General features: G+C 43.6%; 1 protein-coding gene across 2 annotated transcripts in view; it reads left to right on the forward strand.

Moving 5' to 3' along the window:
* Nucleotides 1-27,224, forward strand: part of PRDM5 (PR/SET domain 5) — an 831,782-nt gene that overhangs the window by 179,636 nt on the left and 624,922 nt on the right. For both annotated transcript variants that reach the window (XM_078676853.1, XM_078676854.1), the window contains exon 3: nucleotides 20,428-20,550. In XM_078676853.1, coding sequence (XP_078532979.1) covers nucleotides 20,428-20,550 — 123 coding nt within the window. The remainder of the gene's footprint in view (nucleotides 1-20,427; nucleotides 20,551-27,224) is intronic.

Genomic DNA, 27,224 nt, shown 5'->3' on the forward strand with positions numbered 1-27,224 from the left:
TATGGTATGCGGTCCCTATGATTTTTCTGATGGCTACTTGAGGCTTCAAGTGTGGAGTTGCCGGCAGTCTCCTTCCTACATAATGATGTACAAATCTTACCCTCTGCGATAAATACTCTAAGGTCTAGGAAAGAGACCTCCTTTTTACTCCTGCCCACTGAAATGTAAATTCAGGGAATTGTTGTTTACCTCACTAATGTACTCTTCCGCATCTCTCTGTGGACCCTTCCATAAAATAAACAGGTCGTTGATATATCTGCGCCAAGATATGACCCATTTGACCCATTTGCTGTACTTGTCCGCCCAGGCCACCTGCTTCTCCCACCAGCCCACGAATAAATTTGCGTAGCTGGGGGAGAAGCAGGTGCCCATATATTTATATATCATGCGGGTGGCGATGCATCGAATTTGAATAAAAACATCTTTTCACCTTATGGCTGGGTCAGCTTTCGTTTATGCAGGATCGGTGGTGCCCTGAGACATTGGGGAGTGCCGGTTCGTTTTGAACGAGTGCAGTTTCATATATATATATATATATATATATATATATATATATATATATATATATATATATATATATATATATAATATATATATATATGCTCGCTCCAGTGTTGCACCAAAATCCTAGCACTATTGAGCGGGTGCCCTCAAGCGGGTGATGCCCCCGCATCCATGACTGCTCCCAATATCGTAGTTTGCACCACAAAAGATCAGCACTCACGATGGCGAGCTTAAAGATTTTATTAACAAGCTCACGGTGTCCAGACGCGTTTCGGCATTCGCCTTTGTCGATGGTCATCAAATTTGGCAGAAAGCTTGCTCTTGGTTTTGAAAGAGCCCTTTTTTGTCGAGCCTAGGAAGCGCATGTGTCTGGAACAGGGGCTTCAAGCACCTTCCATCTTTTTGGTTAGCTCCTGTTCGTACCCTTCCTAAATGCCTGCTTATTATTTGATGAGTATGCTCAATTAGTACCGCCCTTTGGTCTTTCTGACCCTCCAGGGAGACGGCTCATGTTACATGTGAGCTTACTCTTTTTTTTATTTTCAGTTCCTTTGGGTGCGCTCTTTTATATATTGTTTGCTCCAGCTAGTGTATAAGCCCTCATGTCTCCGATGGCATTTGCATCTCTTTGCCACACCAGTCCCTTTTCTATGTGGGTGCTGTGTTCAAGAACACATCGTGTATAAATACATTTTCTTTGGTGCTAGGAGCACGCTGCGCTTCATGTTTCATGAGTGATTGGGATTCCGGCCCATGACAAGAATGCTGTACTGGAAACTACTCAACCAATGGCCCTGAAGTTATTTACGATGAGAGTGGTTGGCCCACACTGTGTTGCATCGTCCTTGACTGCGTGCCTGTAGCTGAGGTGCTGCAGGGTTTGTGTTTCCTGAGGCACTGGGCTACAAAGGGCCATGCTCCTGTGTCATTTATTTTTAGTCAGCAAAAGCTTCCTCAAAAACCATGTTTGCTTCTTGCAAGAGATGGAAGGGGCCATGGTATATGGTGAGTGAGACCAATGATGCTGTCTCCCTCCTAATCTGCCCACCTCAGAGATGGCTACACTTGGAGAGATCCACTCGCATTCCACTTGTGGGAGAGATGCTGGCAATGCATGTGTTTTTAAAGTACACTGGACGTTTGTTAATGTGCACAGTATAACAAAGTTGCCTGCGTCTGTCCTAACTATTTCGGCAGTGAAGGTTTATTTCACAAGTGATTAGGATTCCATCCCATGGCAAGAGCGCTGTTCCAGAAACGACTCCCCCGATGGCCCTGAAGGCATTTATGATGAGGGTGGTTGGCTTAGCCACTAAGTTCTCTACTTGCTGGCGGGAGCTTTAAAAATGCTCCTGCTAGCTGGGAGTGGACATTTCATCAGTTTTCCTGCCCACACTGAAGTGGTTGGATTTATATATGGTAATGAAATGCTGGTTTATGTTAAAAAAATATAGAAATTCCCTCGAAAAAAAGAAAGGTTACAGGGACGTTATAGTTAGGAAATACCATTAAAAAGAATTTGGAAATTCACAAAAAAAACAAAGGTTACAGGGACATTATAGTTAGGAAATAGAATTAAGAAAACCTTAGAAATTCACTAAAAAAACAACGGTTACAGGGAGGTTATAGATAGGTTCAGATTTTACACAAACAAAACCATAAATATTCAGCATAGTTAGAGTGACCCGAAGTCACTATAACTTGTGCCCTAAGGAAACTATACCTCACTCCCTCACCAAACACTGCTAATTACCCCACATATACATCACTAATGACATCTATATGACATTTTTGATAATATCACTACAATATTTGCAGTAAAATTATTGATGAGAAAACTGTACACACCGAAAATTAAAAATGCATTGTACTACACCATATTATGCAAGTATAGTGTACTACAGCATAGTTTACATTTTTAACATTTTAGATTTTTACAAAAAGTATATGGGGTACCGTGGCAATACCTACAAATTACTGTGCTACTTATTATTATTATCTTTTTTTTTTAAATGCTCCGTTCTTCATAAACTGCTGGAAAAATGCAATGAAAATTATAAGTACATTTCTCTAACAATTATCACTTTCATAAAGTGTCAATAGAAAGGGAACAACAATAAAACATAATACTTACCTACATCTAATGCCCTAATCCATAACACAGCAAAAGTGTGTGGAATACTACATGGCTACCTTTTACATTTTGTAAAGAAAGCTATTAGCCAATCAGATACTGCCTTCTTCTATGCATCTACGGCAAAATACTGCAAAGCTCCCATGGTATACCACAGCACAATAAATTAATAAAATGTTTTAACACTTAGAACTTTAACTCTACTTACACAATTTACACCTATTATTAAAATTTAAATATAGCCTTACTCCTCATAACCAATACTCCTGGTAAATTACACTTACCTCTGTTCACCCACTTTCAAACAACATCTGTTTGAATTACCAGACTCAACTCTATGCCACTCCAATCTACGCCACTCCAATCTATGCCACTCCAATCTACGCTATTACACTCTACATCACTATGCTATACATACCTCCATTATATGCTAATCCACTGTATACCACTCTACTCTATGCTAATCCACTGTACGCCACTCCACTCTATGACACTGTATTCTAAACCACTGCACTTTACGCTATTACACTTCAATGTACTCCACTGCACTGTATGGTATTCCACTCTATGCTATTCCACTCTACACCACTCCAGTGTACGCCACTCTACTCTACACTATTCCACTGTATGTCACTCCACTGTTTGCTAGTCCTCTGTATGCCACTCCAATATATTCTATTTCACTAAAACATTTCCCATTGTACCCCACTCCAGTTTAGGCCCCTACACTGTATACTACTCCACTCTATGTTTCTACACTGTATGCCACTCCACTCTATGACACAACACTCTATGCCTTGAATCTCTTTGCCACAATACTCTACAATGTGACACTCTGACACAAAACTGTACAACACTGCACTGTACTGACCTCCAGACTATACCACTTGAGTATACTCATCTCTATGACCCTCTACTCCACTCCATGACATTCTATTCTCCTCCACCATAACAAACTCCACTACACTCTTTTCTACTCCACTGCACAATACTGTACTCCAGCCTATGTCCCTTTAAAACACTATACTCCACTCTATGCCACTCTGCTCCTCTCTATTGCACTCTAGGACACTCTACACAACTCCCTTAATGACACTTCACTACAATTTACTCCACTCTGCTCTATAACACAGTACTCCACTCTACGCCACTCCACTCAATGGCACTGTATGCCATTCGACTCTATAAACTATATGCGACTCCACAGTACTACACTCTACCACGCTCTACTGTTCTCTTAATCACCCCACTCTAGTTTCAAGTTTATTCTATTGACATAGTAACTCAAAACCATTGCAGCAAGACACATCATTAAAATTTTGTAAAAATATAAAATAGAGAGTAATTAAAAATAAGGTGTTGTACGTTTTCATTCCAACTTGTAATTTTAAATGTTAAATAAATATTTGTTTGCGTCTTTTAGGAGCATGGCTGTTTTGTCTAGTGACATTTTTCTATGTGGTCACTGAGTTGGGGGTAGTGCGACATGAGGCCCAATGCTGTCCTCGAGGGAGCTTTCAGTTTGTTCCAAAGTTCCAGTTAGGTGAAAACTCCTTCAGTGTTCTGGCATTTGTTTTCCACCAGTCTCAGGAACTTCACCAAGCGACAGTTGAGCTGTGGTTCTCCAGGTGCAAAGCATGTCAACACTGCTTGCCTCCGGGTGCGAATCCCTCGTTGGTTTAAGTGAGGTTTTAATACTTATTTTTGTTCCTTCAAAAGATCTTTACATGTGCATAGGAGGTGCAGCAGGTCCTCTGGGGCTGATCCACATAAGCAGCAGGTGGAACCCTCTTTATCCTTGAGCCAATGAGGAAGGTACTATATGCAGGGTAGGAGGCCTAGTTGATACTTCAAGAATTTGATATTGATGGCTTTGGCATACCCCAAAGATAAAGTATTTTTGAGGAGCAAGGGCTGTGAAGGTGCTCAGGTTCATCCAGCCATGGGCCCTTTTTGATATGAAAGCCTTGTCCTCAATCCATGAAAGATCTTTGACGGTGTTCCAAGTTTTTTGAATGTAGAATTGTTGGAAGGTGTTTCCCAAAGCTCAGTTAGCCCATGTTGATCAGGCTATTTTAAAGGTAATTTGAAGCAGGTGATCAGCGTGCCTTTGTAATTCTTCCACAGGTAATATTTTAGAGTTCCTGGTGCGGCTATCGGACTTTTGTCCCAGGTGATATACACTCCTTGTCTTGCCAGGAACTGTTTCTGTAGGCCGAACTCCAACCTGATCTGTGCAGGCGAGGTGTATTTTGGTAGGACAAGGATGATTCTATCCGCTGTTATAACTGTGTTGTTCAATGCTTTTGAATCCATACCCCTCTGTGCTTCACTGCCATAGGCAATTGTTGGTAAAAGTTTGGCGTTTACAACTTAAGCCACGGGGAATATCGATGAACCGCTCTGTTTGGAGTTGATTCCTTAGAGAGACTGCCAGGGCGAGGCCCTTCCTTCTGATTGAATTATTGTGGGCAGTGAAGTGGCCGCCCTTATCGATAATCACACTTAGATATTTATATTCTGATGCTGCCCCAGTATCAAGCCGGGGATTTCTATAGGTTTCTCCTGATCGTCATGGTCCTTGTTTTCTCCAGGTTGATGGTTAGGCTATTAGCTTCGGAGTATTTCTCCATGGTGGTAAGAAGATTTTGTAAGCCCACCTGTGTGTGGCTGATCAGGACTATGTCATCCGCATAAATGAAGGCATGGTAGCACTAAACCTCCTAGTCTTGATGCATATGATTTGCAGGCATTCAGGGCCGGAACAAGGTCTTCTAGGGCCAGGTTAAACAGGGTTGGGCCAATACACAACCCTGTGTAAGTCCCTCCTCAGTTATTATGCGCTTTGACAGGAAGGATCCATCACCCAGCTGTATCTGGACACATGTGCAGACTGATTATCAAGTTCGGCAAAACCTGTGGTATGCCCCAGCTTATTGAGATTTACATGATCAAAATTGGCCCCGTAGTCAATAAAGCATAGATGTAATGGCATTTTTGTTGATTCTGCCTTATCAATTAGCATTGCCATGACCAAGATGTTTGTTGTTGTTCCGACAGACTTTGCAAAGCTGGTCTGGTTTAGGGGAATGATTGATTTCTCGTTGGCGAAGGACTGGAGCTCTTCTAATAGCGTTCCCGCAAACATTTTTGCCTTGTCCAGGAAAGCCATCAAGCATTAATTTTTTCTCAGGGACTTGTCTCCTCACTTAAAAATTGGAGAGATTATCTAGCTCCTCCAGGAGTGTGGGAGCATGCCCAGTTGCCTTATTTCAGTGAAGAGAGATTTGAGGGCCTTGGCCCAGTGGTCTGCATCTTGTTTATTCAGAAGCAGTGGAATTCCTTTGGGGGCCGGGCCCCCTCTCTCCTTCCCTTTCCTATTTGCCATTTAATTGCCATGGTTTTGCAACTTGAGAATGCAAATGTTGGTGAGTTTTCCCCTGCTGCTTCGGATTCTTAGAGGCTCACATCTTCCCGATGGATCTCTGGGGGGGCACCTCCAGAGTGTGTTATGGTTTTTAATCATGTGGCCAGGGGTTTATTATCTTGGTGGAAGTGGTTTCCCAGATGGCTTGACCAGTCTTCTTCTGAGATGTTGGATGAAATTCCCTCAAGTGTGTGAAATGAATAAAGTGGCTTATTGGTCTCCAAAATCTTACACTGTTGTTCTGTTTGGTATTGGCTTTCAGTTTTGCCCATTTCTTTTCCTATATAGACATGTTGACCGCCCATTTTTATCTCCTTAACTGAACCTTTTGCTGTCGTAGCATTGCTGAGTGCACTTTATCAGTTGGATTATATTGACGGTGTCTCAACGTGCGGTAAATTACATTTTTTGTGAACTTGATTTCAATTTTTTGCACTTTTGACATGTGCTTCATACTACTGTGGCTATGTTGTGCACTTGATCCGGCCCGTAAATCAAAGAGGAGTGTTGCGGTTTGCAAGAAACTTCCGCCTGGTGTATGTATTAATTTGATATTACTGTAATTAATAGTGAGATTTGTTCCTTGGATGGTCCGAGACCGTTTGAACATAGGCATGTTCATTCAGAGTATGATTTCTTGAGAGTAGTGATCGCTATCAGCTTTGTCGCCCAGCTGAAATGAGGTGATTTAGATAAATAGAGATAGAGAGGCAAAGGTGTAATCTAATATGGAGTTTACAGTTAAAGAGTAGTGGGTGATTGCAGGAGGGTTATCGCCAGCAGATCTACAGTTGATTGCTCTAAGCTTGAGGTGTTCGACGTCCTCTAGTAGGCGCTGCCCAGTTTTAGTTGGGCAGCCCAATGTTTTTTTTCCCTGTGGTGGGATATTACAGATCGAATTTTGAGTGGACACTTCATCGGCAGTTGAGGAGTCTGTTAGATGAAGATTTAAATCGATGGTAAGAATGATGTCTATTGTGGCCCCTTCGCTTATGCATGCCTCCAAGAAATCAATCAGATGCCTTGCTGCCTTGCCTTTTCCTTTTTAGGTGTATGTAAGCATTAATTACAATGTCTGTGCTCTTTTTTCTGGATGTTGCAGACAGGGTGGATATTTTTGTTGCTATAGTTGCTAGTGAAGCTGGGCCGGTTGAGGATGTGCTTATGTTGGAGACTTAGGTTGCAAGGCTTCCTTGAAGGTGACCATATTTTGCCCCCTGAAAGCTGGCGTTAAAAAGCGCAGGTATCCTTGAAAGTGCAGAGGGTATATCAGCTAGGTTTCCGGCACCCCACTCTATAACACTGTACTCCACTCTATACCACCCCACTCTACTCTATTTTACTCAACTCTACAACAGTTTCCCTTATTCTACAACCCACCGTACTAGTCTACTGTGCGACAGTCCATTCCACTCTATGAAACTTCACACTAGTGTAGGCTATGCCACTCCACTCTACTCCAGTCCACGGCACTGTACTGTATGACATGACTTTAGTCCACTGTACACTATGCCACTCCGCTCAACTCCACTGTACAAGATTTCACCCCACTCTACACTACTATATGACACTCCACTCTATGCTGTTTCACTCTACAACACTTTTCTCTATATAAGTATGCTCTACATCACTCAACAGCCCTGTATACCACTATACAACACAGTACTCCACGCTATGTCCATACAATGCACTGTACAACACTCTACACTATTCCACTGTACAACACTCAACTCAATGCTACTCCACTCTACGCTATTCTATTATTTGACAGTCCACTCAACATCATCCCACAGTAACCCAGTACAGTCAATGTTATTCCAATCTATTCCATTGAACTGCATGCTTATCAGCTGTGTGGTACTCCACTCTATGGCACTCTACTTTACACTAATAGAGTCTGTGCTATTGTGCTCTACACCACTCCGTTCTATGCCACTCTACTGTATGCCACTCCACTGTATGACCCTCCATTCTACATCACTCCACACTATATTATTATACTCTACATAACACCATTCTACAGTGCTCCAGTATATACCACTCCACTGTACCATGGACCACTCTACGCAACTCATCTGTACACCACTCTATTAAATGCTATTCTACTATACACCACTTCACTGTACAGCACTCCACTGTACGTCACTCCAGTCTATTCCACTTCACTCTATACCACTCCTCTGTATACCACTCCATTCCACACTATTCCACTCTATGCCACGCCACCATACATCATTCCACTGTACGCTACTCGACTGTATGCAACTCCAATCTATGCCACTGTACACTACTATATTCCACTGTGTGTAATTCCACTGAGTGCTACTCTACTCTATGCCACTCCACTGTATGCCACTACTCCATTCTAATCAACTCCAATCTACCCTATTCCACTCTACATCAATCCACTTTACGCTTTTCCACTGTACGCAACTCCTCTCTACGCCAAGACACTGTATGCTGTTCCACTCTACCCAAACCTAATGTATGCCACTCCAGTCTACAACACTTCAACATATGCCACTGCACTGTATGGTATTCCACTCTATGATATTCCACTCTAAGCCACTCCAGTGTATGTCACTCAACTCTGCTTTATTGCACTGTATGCCACTCCACTTTATGCTAGTCCGCTCTATGCCACTCCAATGTATGCTGTTCCACTTGAACCTACCCCACTGTCCACCACTCCAGTTTAGGCAATTCCACTGTACAGCACTCCACTGTGCACTACTTCACTCTATGCTACTACATTGTACGCCACTCCACTTTAAGCCACAGCATTCTATGCCACCACACTACTCTACAATATGACACTCTATGACACTGCACTGTACGCTCCTCCACTCTATGCCACTTGAGTATACTGCTCTCTATGACCCTCTACTCCACTCTATGGCATTATACGCCCCTTCCATTCTACCAACCTCTACTGCACTCTATGCTACTCCACTGTACATTACTGTACTCCAGTCTATGTCACTGTACACTACTCTACTCCACTCTACACCACTCTTCTCTCTACTCCACTCTAGGACACTCTACACAACACCCTCTATGACATGCCCCCACTATTTACTCCACTCTTCTCTATAACCACTACTCCACTCTACTCCACTCTACCCCACTCCACTCCACTCAATGGCAATGTATGCCATTAAATTCTACAAAACATTGTATTCAACACCACTGTACCACACTCTACTGTACTCTAACTCACTCCTCTCTACAACACTGTACTCCACTCTATGCCAGTCCACTCTGCTCCACTCTACTACAGTTTCCCATATTCTATGACACACCATACTACTCCACTGTATGACAATCCATTCCATTCTATGAAATTTCACTCCAGTGTATGCCAGGCCTCTCCACTCTACTCCACTCCATGGCACTTTACTATATGACTACATTTTATCCCACTCTATGCCACTATATGACACTCCACTCTACACTGTTCTACTTTACTACACTCTTCTCTATACAAGTCCGCTCTACAACACTCAACTACACAGTATACCAATATACAGCACTGTACTCCACTCTTTGCCCATACAATGCACTCTACAACACTCTACACCAATCTACAAGACTTTCCAACAGTCCACGACTCTACTGTACTAGGGGCCACTCCAGTTTATGACTCTACACCATTCAACTCTACTCCACTCATGCCACTCTACATTATGACATGCAAATCCTCAAAATTATATTTCACTCCACACAATGTTGTGCCACTCCTCTTGACCCCACTCCAGTCTAATCCACTGCATGACACATTACCTCACTCCACGCCACTCAACGACAATCCACTGTACACCGCTCCACTGTATGACACCCTACTGTACTCAATTCATCTTCACTCTACAAAACTCTTCTACAGTGTATGTCCTGTATGACCCTCTTCTCCACTCTATACCCATCTACTATACATCACTGTACTACACTGTAACACTATAGAACATACCATTCCACTCCTCCCTACGACACGCCACTCCACTGTATGACACAGCATTCCACAGTACGACACTCTCCTCCACTGTACAACACTGTAACACAGTCCATCGGTTTAACAAACAATTCTATGGCACTCCACTATACAACACTACAATGTACAAGACTCTCTACTATGGGACAGTTCAAACGACAATACTGAGATATACTACCCTGTACTTCACTAAACTCCACTCTATGGGCCTGATTTACAAAGGTAAACTTTGACCAGAAGTCTAAGTTTATGACTTCTGTATTCACAAAGGTGAATTTAGATCAAAAGTCTGAGTTTACTTCTTTTGGTATTCACAAACGTGAGTTACAAGTAGTATCTTTACATCCGCACTCGGCCCGGAAGCTTGGCCCGGGTGTGAAAATTCCACTCCGGAGTCGGAGTGTACTTTCTGCACTCAGAGAGTACACTCTGGGTGCGAAGCGGAATCTCCACACTCTGGGAGGAACATCCGGCCCGAGTGTGGATGTATACATAGTACTCGTAACTACCTTTTTAAATACCAAAAGCCGTAAACTTAGGCTTTTGGTCTAAGATTACCTTTGTGAATACCGAAAGTTGTAAACTTAAGCCTTTGGCTAAGTTTACCTTTATTAATACAGAAAGTCATAAACTTAAACTGTTGGTCTAAGTTTACCTTTGTGAATCGGGCCCTGTGTTACTACATTGTACAAAACTCTATTCCTCTCTATACCATTGTATAACACTCTACTTGATGACACTCTAGGACACTTGACTCTATGACACTGCACTGTCCAATAGTCAATTGGACTGTACAACATTTCCCTCCACTATTTAAAACACCACTGCACTGTATGATACTCCAATCCACTATAGGACACACCACGCCACTACACGGTTTATCATTTTACTCTACTGTATACTATGTCACATGTCTCTTCTCCACTACACTGTATTCCACTATACAACACTAGACCTTACAACACTACACTCTATAACACTCTCCTTCACTATACTCAGCGACACTCCACTTAACACCACTCAACTACATTACACATGACACTACGATTTGAAACATACTATCATTAAAAAATAAAAAACATTTACATTTAATGAAAAAACAAAAGGGTAAAGCTAAGTTATAGTTAAAAAATGTTATTCTTTCTGTACAAACCCAACTTAAACTATAGAAACTTCAGAAATTCTAAAGTTATCGTTCCAACTTAAATTTATAATTTACTCACCACAAATTCTAACTTAAATTTATAATGACGCACAACTTTCGATTTACTATAAGTCACACAGCTCCGGAAACATTCTTATGACCTCACTCACCACACTACATTAACTATAATTCACCCTTTCTCCATATCCTGGTGATATTATATGACTTACAACTTGGGAAATCATAGCATTCATCTCAACACTTGAAACATCTAACGACATGCTTTCTAAGATCAAAGTGTATGGTAGAGTGGCGACTTGTAGTTAATGTAGTGTAGCAAATGAGATGACAAGATTGTATGGAGGTGTGCGACATAAAGTAAATAAGTATGTTTATATAATGTTTGTCTATAAAATATCGCTCTATATACTTTATAAACAACTACAATTGAAGGTAATACTGTAGTACATTTAGTAACATTTTAAATCAGACTGATCAATCAGAATACTATTATAAACCTGTGGCGCTTTTGTCAATTTTCACAGGCTTGGAACTATATAAATATGTAATACAAACCAAAAGAAATGAATGCTTTGGGAAACTTGTTTATCTTAGGAGCGCATTGCAGGGATATGAAACACATTCATGTAAATATTCAGCCTTCTGCATGGGTAAATCAATGATTCTAATGTTGTCGTCTTCAGCAACATGTCTCCCACTGCAGACTCTGTCTGTCAGCCAGGTGAATATTCTATTTTCTAAACAACCCTGCAATCTTCACAGGACGAAGACGTAGTGATATTTGGGTCAATGCTCTAATAACACGTGTTGAGTTATTAAACTCCTGTGGAGATATCTACTGACTAGAAGCTACTCAAAATGAAGCAATTTGTTAGTGCACAGCTGTGTGATTTTCAATAATGCACACACTTCTGACAACTGGTTGGTGGAGGTGAGGCACGTCCAGGAGTAAGATGAACCTGCTCTGCTTAGATAGACTCTGGCAGACCGTATATGGGCTTTCCAGGGTAACAACATCTGGAGAGGTTTCATGGAGAAAACACCCGAAAGTGATATGAGGATTTTACCCAATGGGGATACCAAGGAAATTGCTCCAATTCAAATTATTTAGTTTATACACATTTTTTTTTTTTTTTTTTTTTTTTGGTGAGGGGGGAAAGCAAAATAAAATGAGAATTTATGGTACAGTGCTTTTTATAGTTCTTGTGTTTTCAGGAAATTGTATATATGCTATGGGAAAAGCTTCTTTTCACTCTTTGCAGACAAAAGTAAGGTGTTTTTTTAACAATAAGTATGGCGAGCCTTAGTGTATACTCAATAAACATAGGTGGGCTGAATGATTGGAAGAAGAGAGCAAGACTGGCTCAGTTTGTCCAAACTGAACCTATCGATATCCTGTGCCTTCAGGAAACCCACCTACCATGGGCTAAGAAGCAGCTTTTCAGGGTTGGTGGGTTCAATATTCTGGCATGCTCCTCCCAAACCTCAACAGTAAGGGGGGTAGTGATTTTGGGGAAAACTATGCTGGGGGGGCGAAACGGGCCAAGTCTAATGCACTGGGTAGATGGGCCCTGGCGGAATTGGAGTGCGGCCTTACCATCTGTGGCATCTATGGCTCAAATCAGGATGACCCAGCGGTTTTTGAAGTATTAGAAGAGGAATTGTCAACATGGCCGGTTCCCATTCTGGTATGTGGGGACTTTAATATTTCTATAGATCTTTCTGCGGGAAGCTCGTATGCTGGTAGAAAACCAAGGGTATCTATGGCTCTCCGGTCTATGATGCTGTCGCATGGTCTAACGGATGTCTGGGGGGCAAAGGAGCCTAGAGACCCAGGCTACACATACTTCTCTTGCCCCCACCAGAGGTATTGTAAGCTGGACTATTTCCTTATATCATCCACAGAAATTAGTAAGATCAGCATTAGGAAACTTCCCAAGGTCCTCTCGGATCATAGCTCATTGGCAATCACATATAATGGTATTGGATTAGTTAGGAACTGCAGGGCTCGGACATTCAATCGGAAACTCTTGACTGATGCACAGTTTGTGGAACATATGCAAAAATGGGCCCGGGAATTCTTTGATGCCAATCGTTATAGTGCATAAAGGAACTGTGTGTGAGACTCATTTAAAGCAGCATTGAGGGGGGGGGGGGTCATTAGCTACACTGCTCAGGCCAGGAAAAAAGTACAAGCCAATAGGATCAAGCTTTTGGCAGATCTAGATAAGGCAGAAGAACAGCACTGCCAAGATCTAATACAAGGAAGGGAAGGTAGAGAGAGCCAAACCAGTATCTGCCTAATTAAAGCGGAATTACAAAAACAACTGGCAGAGAAAGCGGCAGCGGAATACTGGACATATAAGAGGAGATTGTATGAGACTGGGGAGCAGGCTGGGAAGGAACTAGCGCTAAGGGTCAGGCAAGGCTACACTAAAAACATAATAACAAGCATCCATGAGAATGGACGTGATGTTGTGGAACCCCAGGGCATCCTCTCAGTTTTCGCAAACTTCTATCAAACCCTGTATAAGGAAGAAATGGGTGGGGTGCGTCCATATGGCAGGTATCCGGATAATGGGCCCAGATTGGGATTAGCTGACATGGAAAAATTGGAGCTGGATATAACGCTGGATGAGATCCGTGAGACACTATCTGACAAGGCTGCTGGGCCAGATAGCATTCCCCTCGAGGTGTATAAGTGTCTTTCGGCAGAGCTGGCTCCAATATTGTTGGACCTATTCAATGGCATCATCTGTACGGGCAAGATCCTGGAAACATGGAAAGACACCAACATCATAGTCTTTCATAAAAAGGGAAAGCCTATGGAAAACCCTGGGTCCTACAGGCCCCTATCCTTGATCAATTCGGACAATAAGTTGTACGCAAAGATCCTGGCCGTGCGGTTGGGGAGGGTCATTGGTGGGCTCGTCTCCCCCTGGCAGCATGGGTTCATCCCCGGTCGAGGAACGGCGGACCGCGTTAGAAGAGCAATCTCGCTGTTTGAGGCCTATGCTGCTGGGGGGAGGGGGGTCGCCATGATCCTCCTCGACGCAGAAAAGGCGTTCGATCGCGTCAGGTGGCTATACCTGTGGGACGTCCTGAGAGAGAGAGGTTTTGGCCCAAAAATCCGCATGGCCATAGAGGCCATGTATTGTGATCCAATGGCCCGAATACAGATGATGGGCCAGAGCTCAGATAGGATTAGGATAAGCAGGGGCACCCACCAGGGTTGCCCCTGCTCACCTATCCTGTTTGCATTGTACATCGACCCGCTGGTCAGGCAAATTCTGGGGAATGAGGGAATCCAGCCAGCATTAACTAATGGATTTGAAAGCAAAATATTGGCGTACGCCGATGATCTGGCAGTGATTACATCAGAGCCAGCTGAGGCCATGCGGATACTGGTGGAAGTCACTAGGGAGTTTGGTATGCATTCGGGGTACCGCCTGAATGAGTCAAAAACCCAGGTAATCTGCTCAAAGGAGGTTGTTAAAGTCGATCAAAGAAATGTCGATTCTGCGACTTATCTTGGGGTAGTAATTAACGCAGAAACAGGCTCTATTATTCAGGATAATTTCACCCTACTCCTTAAAAAAATCGAGTCAGATTTGAAGCGGATGGACTCATTGCATCTATCTCTCATAGGGAGGACCAACGTGCTAAAGATGACTATGTTGCCCAAACTCCTTTACTTGTTTAGATGTATACCCTATTTAATCGAGGAAGGAATGTTAAAAAAGATCTAGTCTATCTTCAATAGTTTTCTCTGGCAGTATGGTAAAACCAGGCGGGCAGGAAGATATATGAATCTCCCACAGGAACGTGGAGGTCTGGCAGTCCCAAACATAAGATTCTACCACTGGGCCTGTTTGTTGACGCAGATGTCTATATTATTTGAACCAGTACCCAGTGGGAGATACTCATATGACCCACCCTCTGATCTATATGTTCCACCATCAATGTACGAACTATTAATGGGAAAGGAGGCCGTGGGGGCACTGCTGAGAAAAACTAGCTGTAGATTTTATTTAAAATCCCGGTATAAGGGGGCGCTTAGCGCTTGGGATCTGTGGAAAAATCTGCAGAAATTGCTTCATATCCCTAAGATCAATATGCATACCCCGCTGTGAAACTCAGGGTATTTACCAAACTTGAGTATGGATGGGGCCTGGAAAGGCTGGGAACAGCTGGGCATCCGGACGGTGGGCGATGTGATGCCGAATAGTAGCATTATGAGTGTTAACTGGCTACAGGAGAAGTATGGTCTGTCCAGCAGCCAATTCTTTAAGTATCTCCAGGTTTCACAAACACTCAAAACTGTTATGAGTGGAAGAGGTGTGGCGCCGCGGCCAGGGCGACTGACGCTGGAATCTGGGGATCACGGTTCGATCCCCGGCTCCGGCGGCAGGTTAGCCCAGCACCATGTGACTCTGGGCAATAGCTTGCTTAATCTTCCCGACGGCCCCCAGCGCCTAGAGACCCTAACGGGTGATTGTGCGCTTTACAAATGTGGATTATTATCTCGGCTATCGTCCCCGGTCCTTATTGCCCTGTGCTGGGATATTTGTTAAGAGGAGGCGATAGGATTAGTAGTATATATCAAGTTCTGATAGAAAGATCGCCCGACGATCTTGAGAAGCACGAGGTTGCCTGGGCAGTCAGACTTCAAGATCCGGATACCGATCTTGATAAAGCTTTGGGTTTGGATAAGCAGGTATTACGGTCCTCAAACCTGAAGGTTCAGCATTTCAAAACACTCTTCAATTTGTACTACACACCATCCAAGTTACACGATTGGGGTATGAGGATCGATAGTAACTGCCCTAGGTGCCAGAAAGGCCCTGGAGATCTTTTCCATATGTTTTTTTATTGCGAGAAGCTTAGCCTGATAAAAACTGAGATCCAGAAAGTTTTTGGGGGGGCTGCTAGGCTTAACACCTTGAATGCTATGGGGATTTTTCTCCTGTGCTGGAACTCCATGAACCCCGTTATTCATGACGAGCTGGGCTCGTCATCAGCGTAGCAGGAGGCTACTGCATGACGAGCCCAGCTCGTCATGAGCGTGGAAGGGGTTAAAGATCAGCCTATCCCCGACGATGATGATCCTCGGGAAGGATAGTAAAACGGCTCTTATGAATAAAGAAACGGAGGCCTTTATTTTTCTGGCCGTCGCTGTATTACGTATTTTACTTTCAGCTGCTTGGAAGAATCCAAATGCCCCAACCTTTCAAATGTGGCTGACCAGGCTTCTTGGTATTCATAATATCGAATCCACTCTATATCTCCACAAGGGTAAGAAAAAGCGCAATTTTGGCAATAAGATATGGGCCCCCCTAAAAAATTGGAGGGAGGGGCAGTTATAATTAACCGGGGTTGGAGCCCCTTATTGGTATATTTATATGTATGTGTAAACACCTATTTATATGTATATTTAATGTATGGATTTATATATGTTGCGTCTCTGTTTATCGAAGCATATTATCAGATAATGTATTTCTGCTAGGATTTTTGTTGTAAAAAAAATTCTATGCTGTATCTGTTTTGTATCAATGAATTCTCAATAAAAAAAAAAATAGTTTATACACATTCAGTGTGAAATTTTTAATGAGCCAGCAGCACAACACCTTAGCTTGATGGGTAACAGCGGAAAGACACATTGAAAGTGTTGTTCGAAGCTTTTACGTTCCATCACTGAATTAGAGAAAGGTCTACAGCTATAGAGAGCATGACAAGGTTTTTTGTTAGATATTATGAGAGGGAAAATCAATATTGGCTGTATTGATGCTTTTGTTCTGTATACATTTTTTTAAAAAGGTTTACTCCTCAAGAAAGCTCGTTTTTTTGCAACTACTGCCGACAAAATGCCCACTGTAGACCCTGCCAGTCTATGCAAGTTTAAGTTGATAAACTAGTTTTTGAGTTGTTTATTTAGTTTTTTGTGGATCTTAAGCGTGCTGACAAAACAGACTTTGTTCTGCCGTGCATTATTTTATTAAAGCATTGTTATGTTTTGGAGAAAAAGACGAACGGCACTAAAGGAATGTAATGTTTGCATACGATAAGAACAATTGCAGGAAGGCTCACTGCTGTCAGCGGATGCACATGAGTACTAGAGTTCTAGATTAGTTCTAACATATTTTACAGTTACAACGTTTAAGAACAGAGGACAGAGCCTCATAATTTAGAAGAATCAGGCCGAGTTTAAAATAGCATTTAATGAAGCTATATATGTCTCCTGTTTATTTGCATTTATCATATGGAAATTTCAGTCTTCTTCATTGTGAAGGAAGAACTTTTTGACTGCCCAAGTGATTAAGTGTTTCATATTTCATGCCACTTTTTTTTTAATCTGTTGACCACATCAACATGCAGGATATAGTTTAAAACCATTTATTCCAAATTAGTTTATGGGTTGGAACCAATGTTTATTTATGAATTCAAGGAATATGTCAACTATATGGTTAGCAATATGGTTGCATCATCATGCACTGTTTTCCCTTCAAGAAACACGTTCATTTTATTTAATGTCAACCGGTACCTCTTTCATCATATAATTAACTTGTATAGCCATTTGTAAAAATTGATGTGGAAAACCACTTAGGAAAGTTTTGTGTGTGTACACTACCTTTATTTGTCTAACACCGCTATTCTCCCGAGAACACCAGAGTTCCCAAACTAACAATAAATGTATTACTTTGGAACATCGGCAATATTTGTAAATTTTCAAGACTCACAAAATAAATCTACTTCAAATATACATCTAAATCTACTGGTGAGGCCATAGGACCTCATTTAGAGGTTGGCATATGCTTTAACCCGTTGGGTCCTGGTGACGGAACCACTCCGTCACCAGCCTTGGTCAAGCTGTGCTAATGACGGAATGGTTCCGTCACGGCCCGGCCGCCACGCCTGCGCGGCAGCGATTTTGCGCCTGTGCTGAGCGTTCCATTGAGCGGGCGGGGCCGTGATGGAACCACTCCGTCACAAGCACAGCGCGCCCGAGGCTCGTGACGGAGTGGGTCCGTCACAAGCATGGTGCTGCCTCGCGGCCCCCCTCCCCCATAGCGTTGCGGCAGAATTACCGCTGCAGCCAAGGGGTTAATTGCTATTTTCACTTTCACCTCTCTGCTCAAATAGAGGTGGTGAAACCACAGTTTTTAGGTCTCGGCTAGACTACGCAAGCACTGTCTCAAAGAGACATGGTGTGTTCTATCTCTGGGCTTACAGGCCACCCATCTCATATCATTGGTAAACTTCGGAGTTGCTTGCTTTTTTTTTATGCCATTCATCATGGCATGCAGGCGTCATGCTCTCTTCTTCTCTTTGGCCCTCCCATAGCGCATGGACCAAGTACTTGTTTACTTACACTGCTGCCAGTTTGCGGAGCAATTTTTTGCTTAATTTACAAGCACTCTACAGGAGTATGTGTGTTCTGGTCGTCTCCCTCGTACACATACACATTCCACTAAAGTGCATGCATGTGTACATAAACAAATATATTTCTTAAAAAGTTGTTACAATACGAACAGAACTTGTTTACTTTTTTTGCCTGATTCACTTGTATTGGAGCGCTTGTTCTGTCCTCCATCTTGTTCTTTGTTTTCAAGCACTCCATGGGAGTACTTGTGTTTTCAGTCCATCTCCCTTGTAGACATAAACGCAGCACTAAAATTCACGCTTATGTATATAAGTAAATGCATTTCTTAAAAAGTTGTTAGAACACAAACATCATGTTTTTTTTGTGCATGATCGTATGGTATTGGAGTGCTTGTTCCGTCCTCCATCTTGCCATAGTGCTAACATCAGTCAATGGTATTGGAGCGCTATGAGGGCTCACCAGTTACATTAAACAATGACAGATTCATTGTCGTAGGCAGGAGGGAGCATAAGGGATTTGCCTAGAATGACAAATTGTTCAGTCGAACCCGATATTCGAGCCAGGTTCCCAGTTCCCCTGTCAGCAGCACTGGCTGTTACACCACATCTTCGCTTCACATTAGAGTTCAACTGTTTCTCACAATCACTTCCACATTCGTTCAGCAAAACCCCGTCTTCACAGAAAAAGCATTTGTCAAAGCCAATAGATCTCGGCAATGCACAGGCCATTGACTTTGTAAATGTCAACGTCTTTTATCATGTTAATAATAATAATAATAATAGTAATAATAATAATAATAATAATAATAATAATAATAATAATAATAATAATAATAATAACCTTTAGTTGGAGGTAATCACATCCATAAAAGATATGATAATCATGTTGTCTAGCAGCACATCTGCTGTTCAGCATGGCTGAAAGACAATGAAAATAGCTCTATGATGCAGCCAGCTCAGGCAATGTCATATCGCTTTTTGTATTAGGAGGGGCAGGACAATGAAAATAAACATGGAGACGAAGAGACTGGGTGTTGGCTGAACATCCTGTGATTCTGGATTTCAGTGACTTTCAGCCATGCTAAATAGCAAATGTGTTGCTAAACAACATGTCTAGAGACATTCACATTGACATGGCCAATAGCTCGGGCTTTGGCGAGACCTATTGGCTTTGCCAGTGCTTGTTCTGATTGCGGAGAATAAACTGGCTCCCTCAACGGAAACCCTTGACCTAATAGCCATGTTGGCACTGGACCACTGGCGGTCCATCATGTTTCTGATGGTATAACAGAAACAGTTATCCCATCCAATTCAGGGGAGTATGCCTAGCACTACTTTTCCCTAGATTAACCATGGGAAGCATGCTAAAAATGGGCAGGGAAAAATCTGACTAACGCCGGGATAAAACTCTTGATATTTCATTCACATTAAAAAAATCCACAATAATGAATGGCGTGTAGGTGAAATAAACAGGACGCTGCTTAGCATTCATCTGAGCCTTCAGCACATCTATCCCACAAGTGGATGCCCTGAAGCACAGAAATCCAGATATGCAGTCGGAGACTTCTGAATTTGGTGAGCTATCATCCAGCAGGCGAGCAGAAGCCTGGGTCTCTGGTGACCTGTCGGGCTAGTGGCCACCCACCATGTGCTAAATCAGGCTCTTAATGCAATGTTTTTCCAATCTGGCCGTAGATCACAATTAAAACTAGTATGATGAGTAAGGAAACGGGCACTTAAAATATCAATGTTTAATTTCTGTGTTTCATTTCTATCTGTAGGGAGCAGTTGATACCATTGTTTTAGTTTCCTTTTTCTTTGTGTTCCAGGTCCGCGGTAGTAAAGGAGAGGTGTTGTACGTGCTCGATGCAAGCAACCCCCGTCATTCAAACTGGCTTCGATTTGTCCATGAAGCACCATCACAGAACCAAAAAAACTTAGCTGCCATACAGGTAAGTGTACAGATTGTCACTGTCATTGTCAGTGCAGGCATAAAGACAGGCCACAGTTAACAGAGCTCGTTTGCAGAAGAGACCCCTATGGGTACCTAAGAACAGTAATACTTACTTTGTTACACTTTGCTACAACTATGGAGCGCATATTTGATGTACACAATTAAACTATAGGGCCAATATCACAGAGACTTTGCATAGGACAAAAAAAATCAATCTGTACAATGTTTGCTGTGAATGTTGATTAAGAATGGGATAAACGATATTGCTCCAGTCCATTTCAGAGGAAGATTGTTTTAACCAGGGCAAAACATTATTTTGCAATTCGAAAAAAAAATATGCAGAACATGTTCATACATAATTTTAATTAGCGATAGAAGTTTTAAAAAAGAGAACAAAATCCATGAATAGCTCTTTAGAAAGGAATAATGCAGACTCATTTTAAAATGTTTGCACATTGAGTGATAAAAACAGCAACAAACATTGCCAGAACCAATACGTCTCCCCTGTGGCACCTATTGATTTTGACAATGTTTTTAGCCATGCTGCACAGCATCCTTGACGCTGTGCAGCATCATTAATAAACAGGAAGAAAAGCCTATGAGTCCGGCTGTGTCATTTTGTAGGTGCACGCACCAAGCATGCACACGGCTACTAAATAACACCAGCATTTTTTTTGCTTACTGAGTTGCATGGGTAAACAAAAAAGAGTCCTGCTAAGAGTCCTGCTAAGAATGAAGGTGGGCCACTGTCTCTAAAATCAGAGAGCTGCAACGCAGTTACTAACGATAAACATTTTAATAACAGTAAAATAGTTTTTAATAGTTGCCAACTTGCAGACCATGTTTTCTCAACAATTTTTTACAGTATTTCAGCAATGAAATGCTTTACGTGAGCACTCACCTGTTGTGCCCGGAACGTAAGTCTGGTGCCTCTGGAGCGACCCTTGACCCTGCCCCCAGGCAGGTCGCTCCCCACACCACTGCGCTGCACATGTCAGTGTCTGCCCATCCTCTACTGCTGCATTGTGCCTGGTTGTATTGTATATTGTAATCTGCTGTTGTGCCTGTCTGCTGCGCTGTGTTCTCTCCATTGACTCTCTTCTTCCCCCTTGTTGTCTCTTATTTCCTCTGCTGATGCATTGTGTCTAGATGTGCGAATTGTGATCTGTTGCTGTTTCCATTGACTGTGCGAATTGTGGTCTGTTGCTGTGCTTCTTTCATTGACTTTTTCTTCCCCCTCGGTATCTCTTGTTCCACCGTGCCCTGTGCCCTGTCTCTGCCTCCGTTTTTCCCCTGCCGCCCTCACCTGCTGTTCCCGCCGATTTTTCCCGCTGCTAAGTCCCTGCGGCCCGCCCTCCCTGCTGCCCATTCGCTGCCCCGCTCCCGCCTCCCAGCTGCCCCTCCCTCCCACCTCCCCTTATATGGAGGCCGTGAAGCGGCGGCGCCGCGGGCACGCCGAAGACGCGCCTAGGGCAAGCCCGTGTGCGCCCATCAGCACCTGCACTGCGCCCAGCATCAGGACCCCTGGCCCCCGTGAACTCCACGACGCCCACCTCTGCTACAACTCCAGCACCCTCCACGCACTCAACGCCGGACGATCACACACCTGCTGCCTGGCCACCCCGAAGCGCACCCAAGGACCCTTCTCTTGCCAGAACTGCAGCTTCACCAGCATCCGGCCCACCAACCCACCTGCCGAAGAATCCAACTTCCTCAGATGCATCCTGCTCAACACCCGCTCCGCACGCAAACGCCATCGAACTCTGGGACCTACTAGACACTGACACCCCAGATGTCGCCTTCCTGACAGAGACCTGGCTAAACCCTTCCTCGGCACTCGACATTGCCATAGCCATCCCGGAAGGCTACAAGATCACCCACAAGGACCGCAACAACGAAGTAGGAGGAGGAATTGCCATCATCCACAAAAACACTCTAAAAATCTCGACAGATACCGACGACACCCTCAGCATCGCCGAACACCTACACTTCCAGATCCACATCAACCCCAACACCACCCTAAGAGGCACCCTCATCTAACGGCCCCGTGGACCCCAACCGCAGTTCAGCGACTCCATCGCAGACTTCATCAGCCCACACGCCCTCACCTCCATGGACTACACACTCCTCGGGGACCTGAACTTCCACCTCGAGAACTCCTCCACCCTGATCAACAACCTCGGACTCAGACAACTCTTCACAGCACCCACCCACTCCGCCGGCCACACGCTTGACCCCATCTTCTCAGCAAGCCCTCACGTCCTCTTCAACCGCACCACTGAACTCCACTGGACCGACCACCGCTGCATCCACTTCACCTTCCAGAAACCCACCACACACCACCGCACCCAGCAGATGCCTCGCCGCTGCTGGAGCAAGGTCACGAGGACCAGCTAACCACCGCCCTCGCCCAGAGCCCACTCGCAGACCTGACCGACCTCAACGCCGCAGCCCACAGCCTCAGACAATGGATCGACGACTGCGCCAAAACCCTCACCCACTCAAGAAGCCCTCCAACACCCACACCAGCAAGAGAGCCAGCTGGTTCACCGAAGACCTCCAGGCCTCCAAACGAAACTGCCGAAAACTCGAAAAAAACTGGATCCATGAACGAACACCGGAAAGCTACACAGCCCACTAGAACGCCACCCGCAGACACCACCACCTCATCAGAACCGCCAAAAGGACCTCCTTCAAAGACGGTCTAGACGACAATGCACACAACAGCAAAGAGCTCTTCAACATTGTGAAGGAACTGTCCAACCCCAGCTCCAACACCTACGACATCCCACCGTCACAAGACCTGTGCGACTCGCTGGCCACATTCTTCCATCGCAAGATCGCAGACATCCACAACAGCTACTACGCTGTCACCACTCCAGCAACCACCGAGACCCCAGCTCCCACGACCATCACCCGCACCAACCTCCTGCTCGCCTGGACCAACATCAACGACAACTACACCATCAAGATAATGAAGACCATCCACTCCGGATCCCCGGAAGACTCCTGCCCACACCACATCTTCAACAAACCCAGCAGCACAATCGCACCCCATCTCTGGAAAACCATCAACTTCTCCTTCGAGACAGCGACCTTCCCGGAGAGCTGGAAGCACGCAGAGATCAACCCCTTACTCAAGAAATCCAAGGAGGGCCCCAAGGACCTCAAGAACTTCCGACCCATTTCCCTGTTCCCATTCCCAGCGAAGGCCATCGAAAAGGCTGTCAACAAACAACTGATTAGTTTTCTCGAGGAGAACAGCATCCTGGACCCGTCCCAGTCCGGGTTCTGCAGCAACCACAGCACCGAAACTGCCCTCATCCCCCCTACCGACCACATCAAGACCCTGCTTGACAACGGAGAAACCGCTGCCCTCATCCTCCTGGACCTGTCAGCCGCCTTCGATGCGGTCTGCCACCGTACACTACACTCACACCTCCACGACGCCAGAATTCCAGAGAAGGCCCTGGACTGGACCACCTCCTTCCTCTCCGATAGAACACAGAGCGTCTGCCTCTCCCCTTCCGCTCCGAAGCCACCGAGATCATCTGCGGCGTACCCCAAGGCTCATCCCTCAGCCCAACGCTGTTCAACGTCTACATGGCACCACTCGCCCACGTCGCACGACAGCACAACCTCAACATCATCTCCCAGCTGATCCTCTCCCTCACCAAAGACCCCCACACCACCAAAACCAACCTCCACGAAGGAATGAAAGCCATCGCTGACTGGATGAGAACAGCCGACTGAAGCTAAACTCGGACAAGACGGAGGTCCTCATCCTCGGACCCACCCCCTCGGCCGAATCCTGGTGGCCGATTGCACTAGGAGCACCCTCTACACCCACCAACCACGCACGCAACCTAGGGGTCATCTTCGACTCCACCCTTTCCATGATAAAAGCAGGTCAACGCCATCTCCTCCTCCTGCTTCAACACCTCTGCATGTGATGGAGCGAGATAGAAAACAAAATTTTGTTTAATCTCGTTAAGTCACATTTCCATAACATGAATAATAATATTAATGATTTGTGATATGTCGTGCTAATACAACTTAGATTAAACTTTACACATGGGGGGACTAACATGTGTGCTCATAAACGTGCATAATTGTTGCATCTTTTTGTTCGTGCAAAATAATAAAATAATTTATTGTTTTCGTTTTTGTCATTACTAACTGCTGCAAACTTAAAAGAAGCATGTGCTTGTTTTGCTTTTCCTTGTCTGTGTGATGTCATTTCTACTATTCTAGGTGCATATGAGTCTCATGGAATAACGGAGACTGGTAGATATAAACGCTGCTTTATTTGTTTGCAATGGCTAGGTAACATTTTGATTAATCGGGCGGGTTAATTAATTAGTAAATCCTGGGGTGGATACAGAATCTACATTATTTCTTACATTAATACTTTTCTTGTGTTTGTTTTATACTAGAAATCATAAGTTGCCTGCTTTTGGGCCTAGTCACTTGAGTCGCAGAAAAGAGCTGACTTGTAATTCTGCAAAAGTCACGAGACGCCCATTCTGAAATAAATTATTCGTCAAAAGCTGCGTTCACAAAGCAAAAACTAATGTGCTGTCATCATTCTGTCGGACATGGCCAAGGTCGAAAAAGAACATTTTGTCAGTCCTTAACTTGGCATCCGCGGAAGTCAATTGAAAGTCAATGGACGCTGCGAGAATGACTTAATACATTTGTTGCAAACTCAGGAAGCTCCTGGTTGCACTCGGAAGGGACAATGGTCTCTAAGAAATATGACTTTATGGAAGTTTTGAAAAGTGGGTGACATGTCACTTGTCACTCTCAGCCAATGGGACGTCGAAGATTTCTGAAAACTTTCCTTTGCGTAGTTTAGTTAGCATAGAAAGGTATAAAAAGTCATGCCCCTAGGGATGGGCTGGCTGCTGCTTTCTGACTTTCCGATGAGGGTGAAGTGCTGACGGACTTTGCGTGGAGCACGTAAGAATCCTCAAAGAACTTTTCTTTAATTTCTATCTATTTAGCTCAGTTAGGGAATTAGGTTTTAGAAATGCTAAACTTTATATATTCACTTTAAATTTGATTTACTTGCTTATATTGTATTTTCTCATATTTCTTTACAATCATGCTTGCTTTATTGCAAATAAAATTCATTTATAAAACTATCAACTTATATACCATAATTTAGTAAATAAAATCTTACTTTTGACAAACAAGCTGGTCTTGGTTATTCAGGAGTGTAGGTTACTATTAGCTAGATCACGTCGCCAATGGTGGTCGTTTAAATGGTCAAGTTTTATTCTAATGATGATATTCTTTCTGCAGATGTATAAATATGTATATAGTTTGTAGATAATGTGTATATAGATTTAATCTGACCACCTGATTCAGTAGGCCCAAAATATGTCAGGTTTATAAATGGGTCCATATTTAGTATAGAATTTTGTTTATAGGTTATGTAGTTGGGTAGCGTTGTTTATGATATATTTTCTATAGGCCGCTGGATCAATTCTCTGGTAGCAGAAATTGATGGTTGCTAAGGGTAACCAAGATAATATGTTGGTTGCTAAGGGTTACTAAAGTGTTATGGTATGGAAATAGGATCGATGTTTTAACACATGTTAAGTTCGTTTTTCGTGCTATCTGTAAGCTATACCGGTATAGATTGTGTGGCGAGAAATTAGTCACGCAAGCCATCTGTTCTGTTTGTAGTGATATCGCCGAGTATCACAAGAGGTATCGCCGTGTACCATAGTGTTGTCGCCGAGCAGCACAGTTTTAGGGCTAGGTCTGAATCTTGTATAGTGAGGGTTTTCTAAGAAATTAAAGCAGCATGAGAATAGGGACAAAGCGCCTTCCATAAAACTCACTGTGATGAGAGTATTAGTTATATTCGAGCTTGAGTGAAGGGTAAATTAGCGTCGGTGCATGAATATCTATAAACAGGTTAGAGTCCTGTACGGGTACATGTTTCATATCTATAAACAGGTGAGAGCCCTGTACGGATAACGTCGTTATTTTGCTAACGGTGCATGATTTCTATAAACAGGTGAGAGCCCTGTACGGATTTCATGTATGTTTGAAATTAGGGAAATTTCAGTGTGAAAGTGCGAGTTTGAATTGTATTTTATGTTCAAGTGGAACTCTTAGAACTTTCACTTCGCGGTGGGTTCAGGGCAAAACGAGTTCATAATTATACGTGTTAGAAGGGTGGGGTAAGGGTTACTCTACTGACAATTGAATATTATCCTTAGTGTGAATAGCGCCGTCTATTCCGAAGTGTGGATACTTGAATGTATGTAAACTATCCTAAATAGTGAAACGAACAGATGTTGTCTTTATAGTCATTGTTAAGAATTAATTTACACTGAAAAGTGTTCTTAAAATGGCGCTGTGAAAAGATTTTGTGAAGGAGGGGTAAGCGCCAGGAGTGAGAAACGAGAAACCGCAGCTGCTGTGTACGTCACAGAGCCGCGCTGGGATTGGGTGACCTACGTCACAAGCTATATTCTGATTGGCTCTTGAGTCTCTGACGGCCTGTGAGCTGATTGGTCCTTCGGAAAAACTCTAAATTTATTGGTTGAGCAGAAAAGTGACGTAGCTCAACTGTCATTGGCTTGTTGGTGTGTTTCGCGCACGGATTGGTTGTTTTACGGAACATCCCGGAAATATTTTACGAACGATTTTGTG

This window comes from Lissotriton helveticus, chromosome 2_1 (genome assembly GCF_964261635.1).
Source record: "Lissotriton helveticus chromosome 2_1, aLisHel1.1, whole genome shotgun sequence".
In the NCBI taxonomy this organism is placed as follows: domain Eukaryota; kingdom Metazoa; phylum Chordata; class Amphibia; order Caudata; family Salamandridae; genus Lissotriton; species Lissotriton helveticus.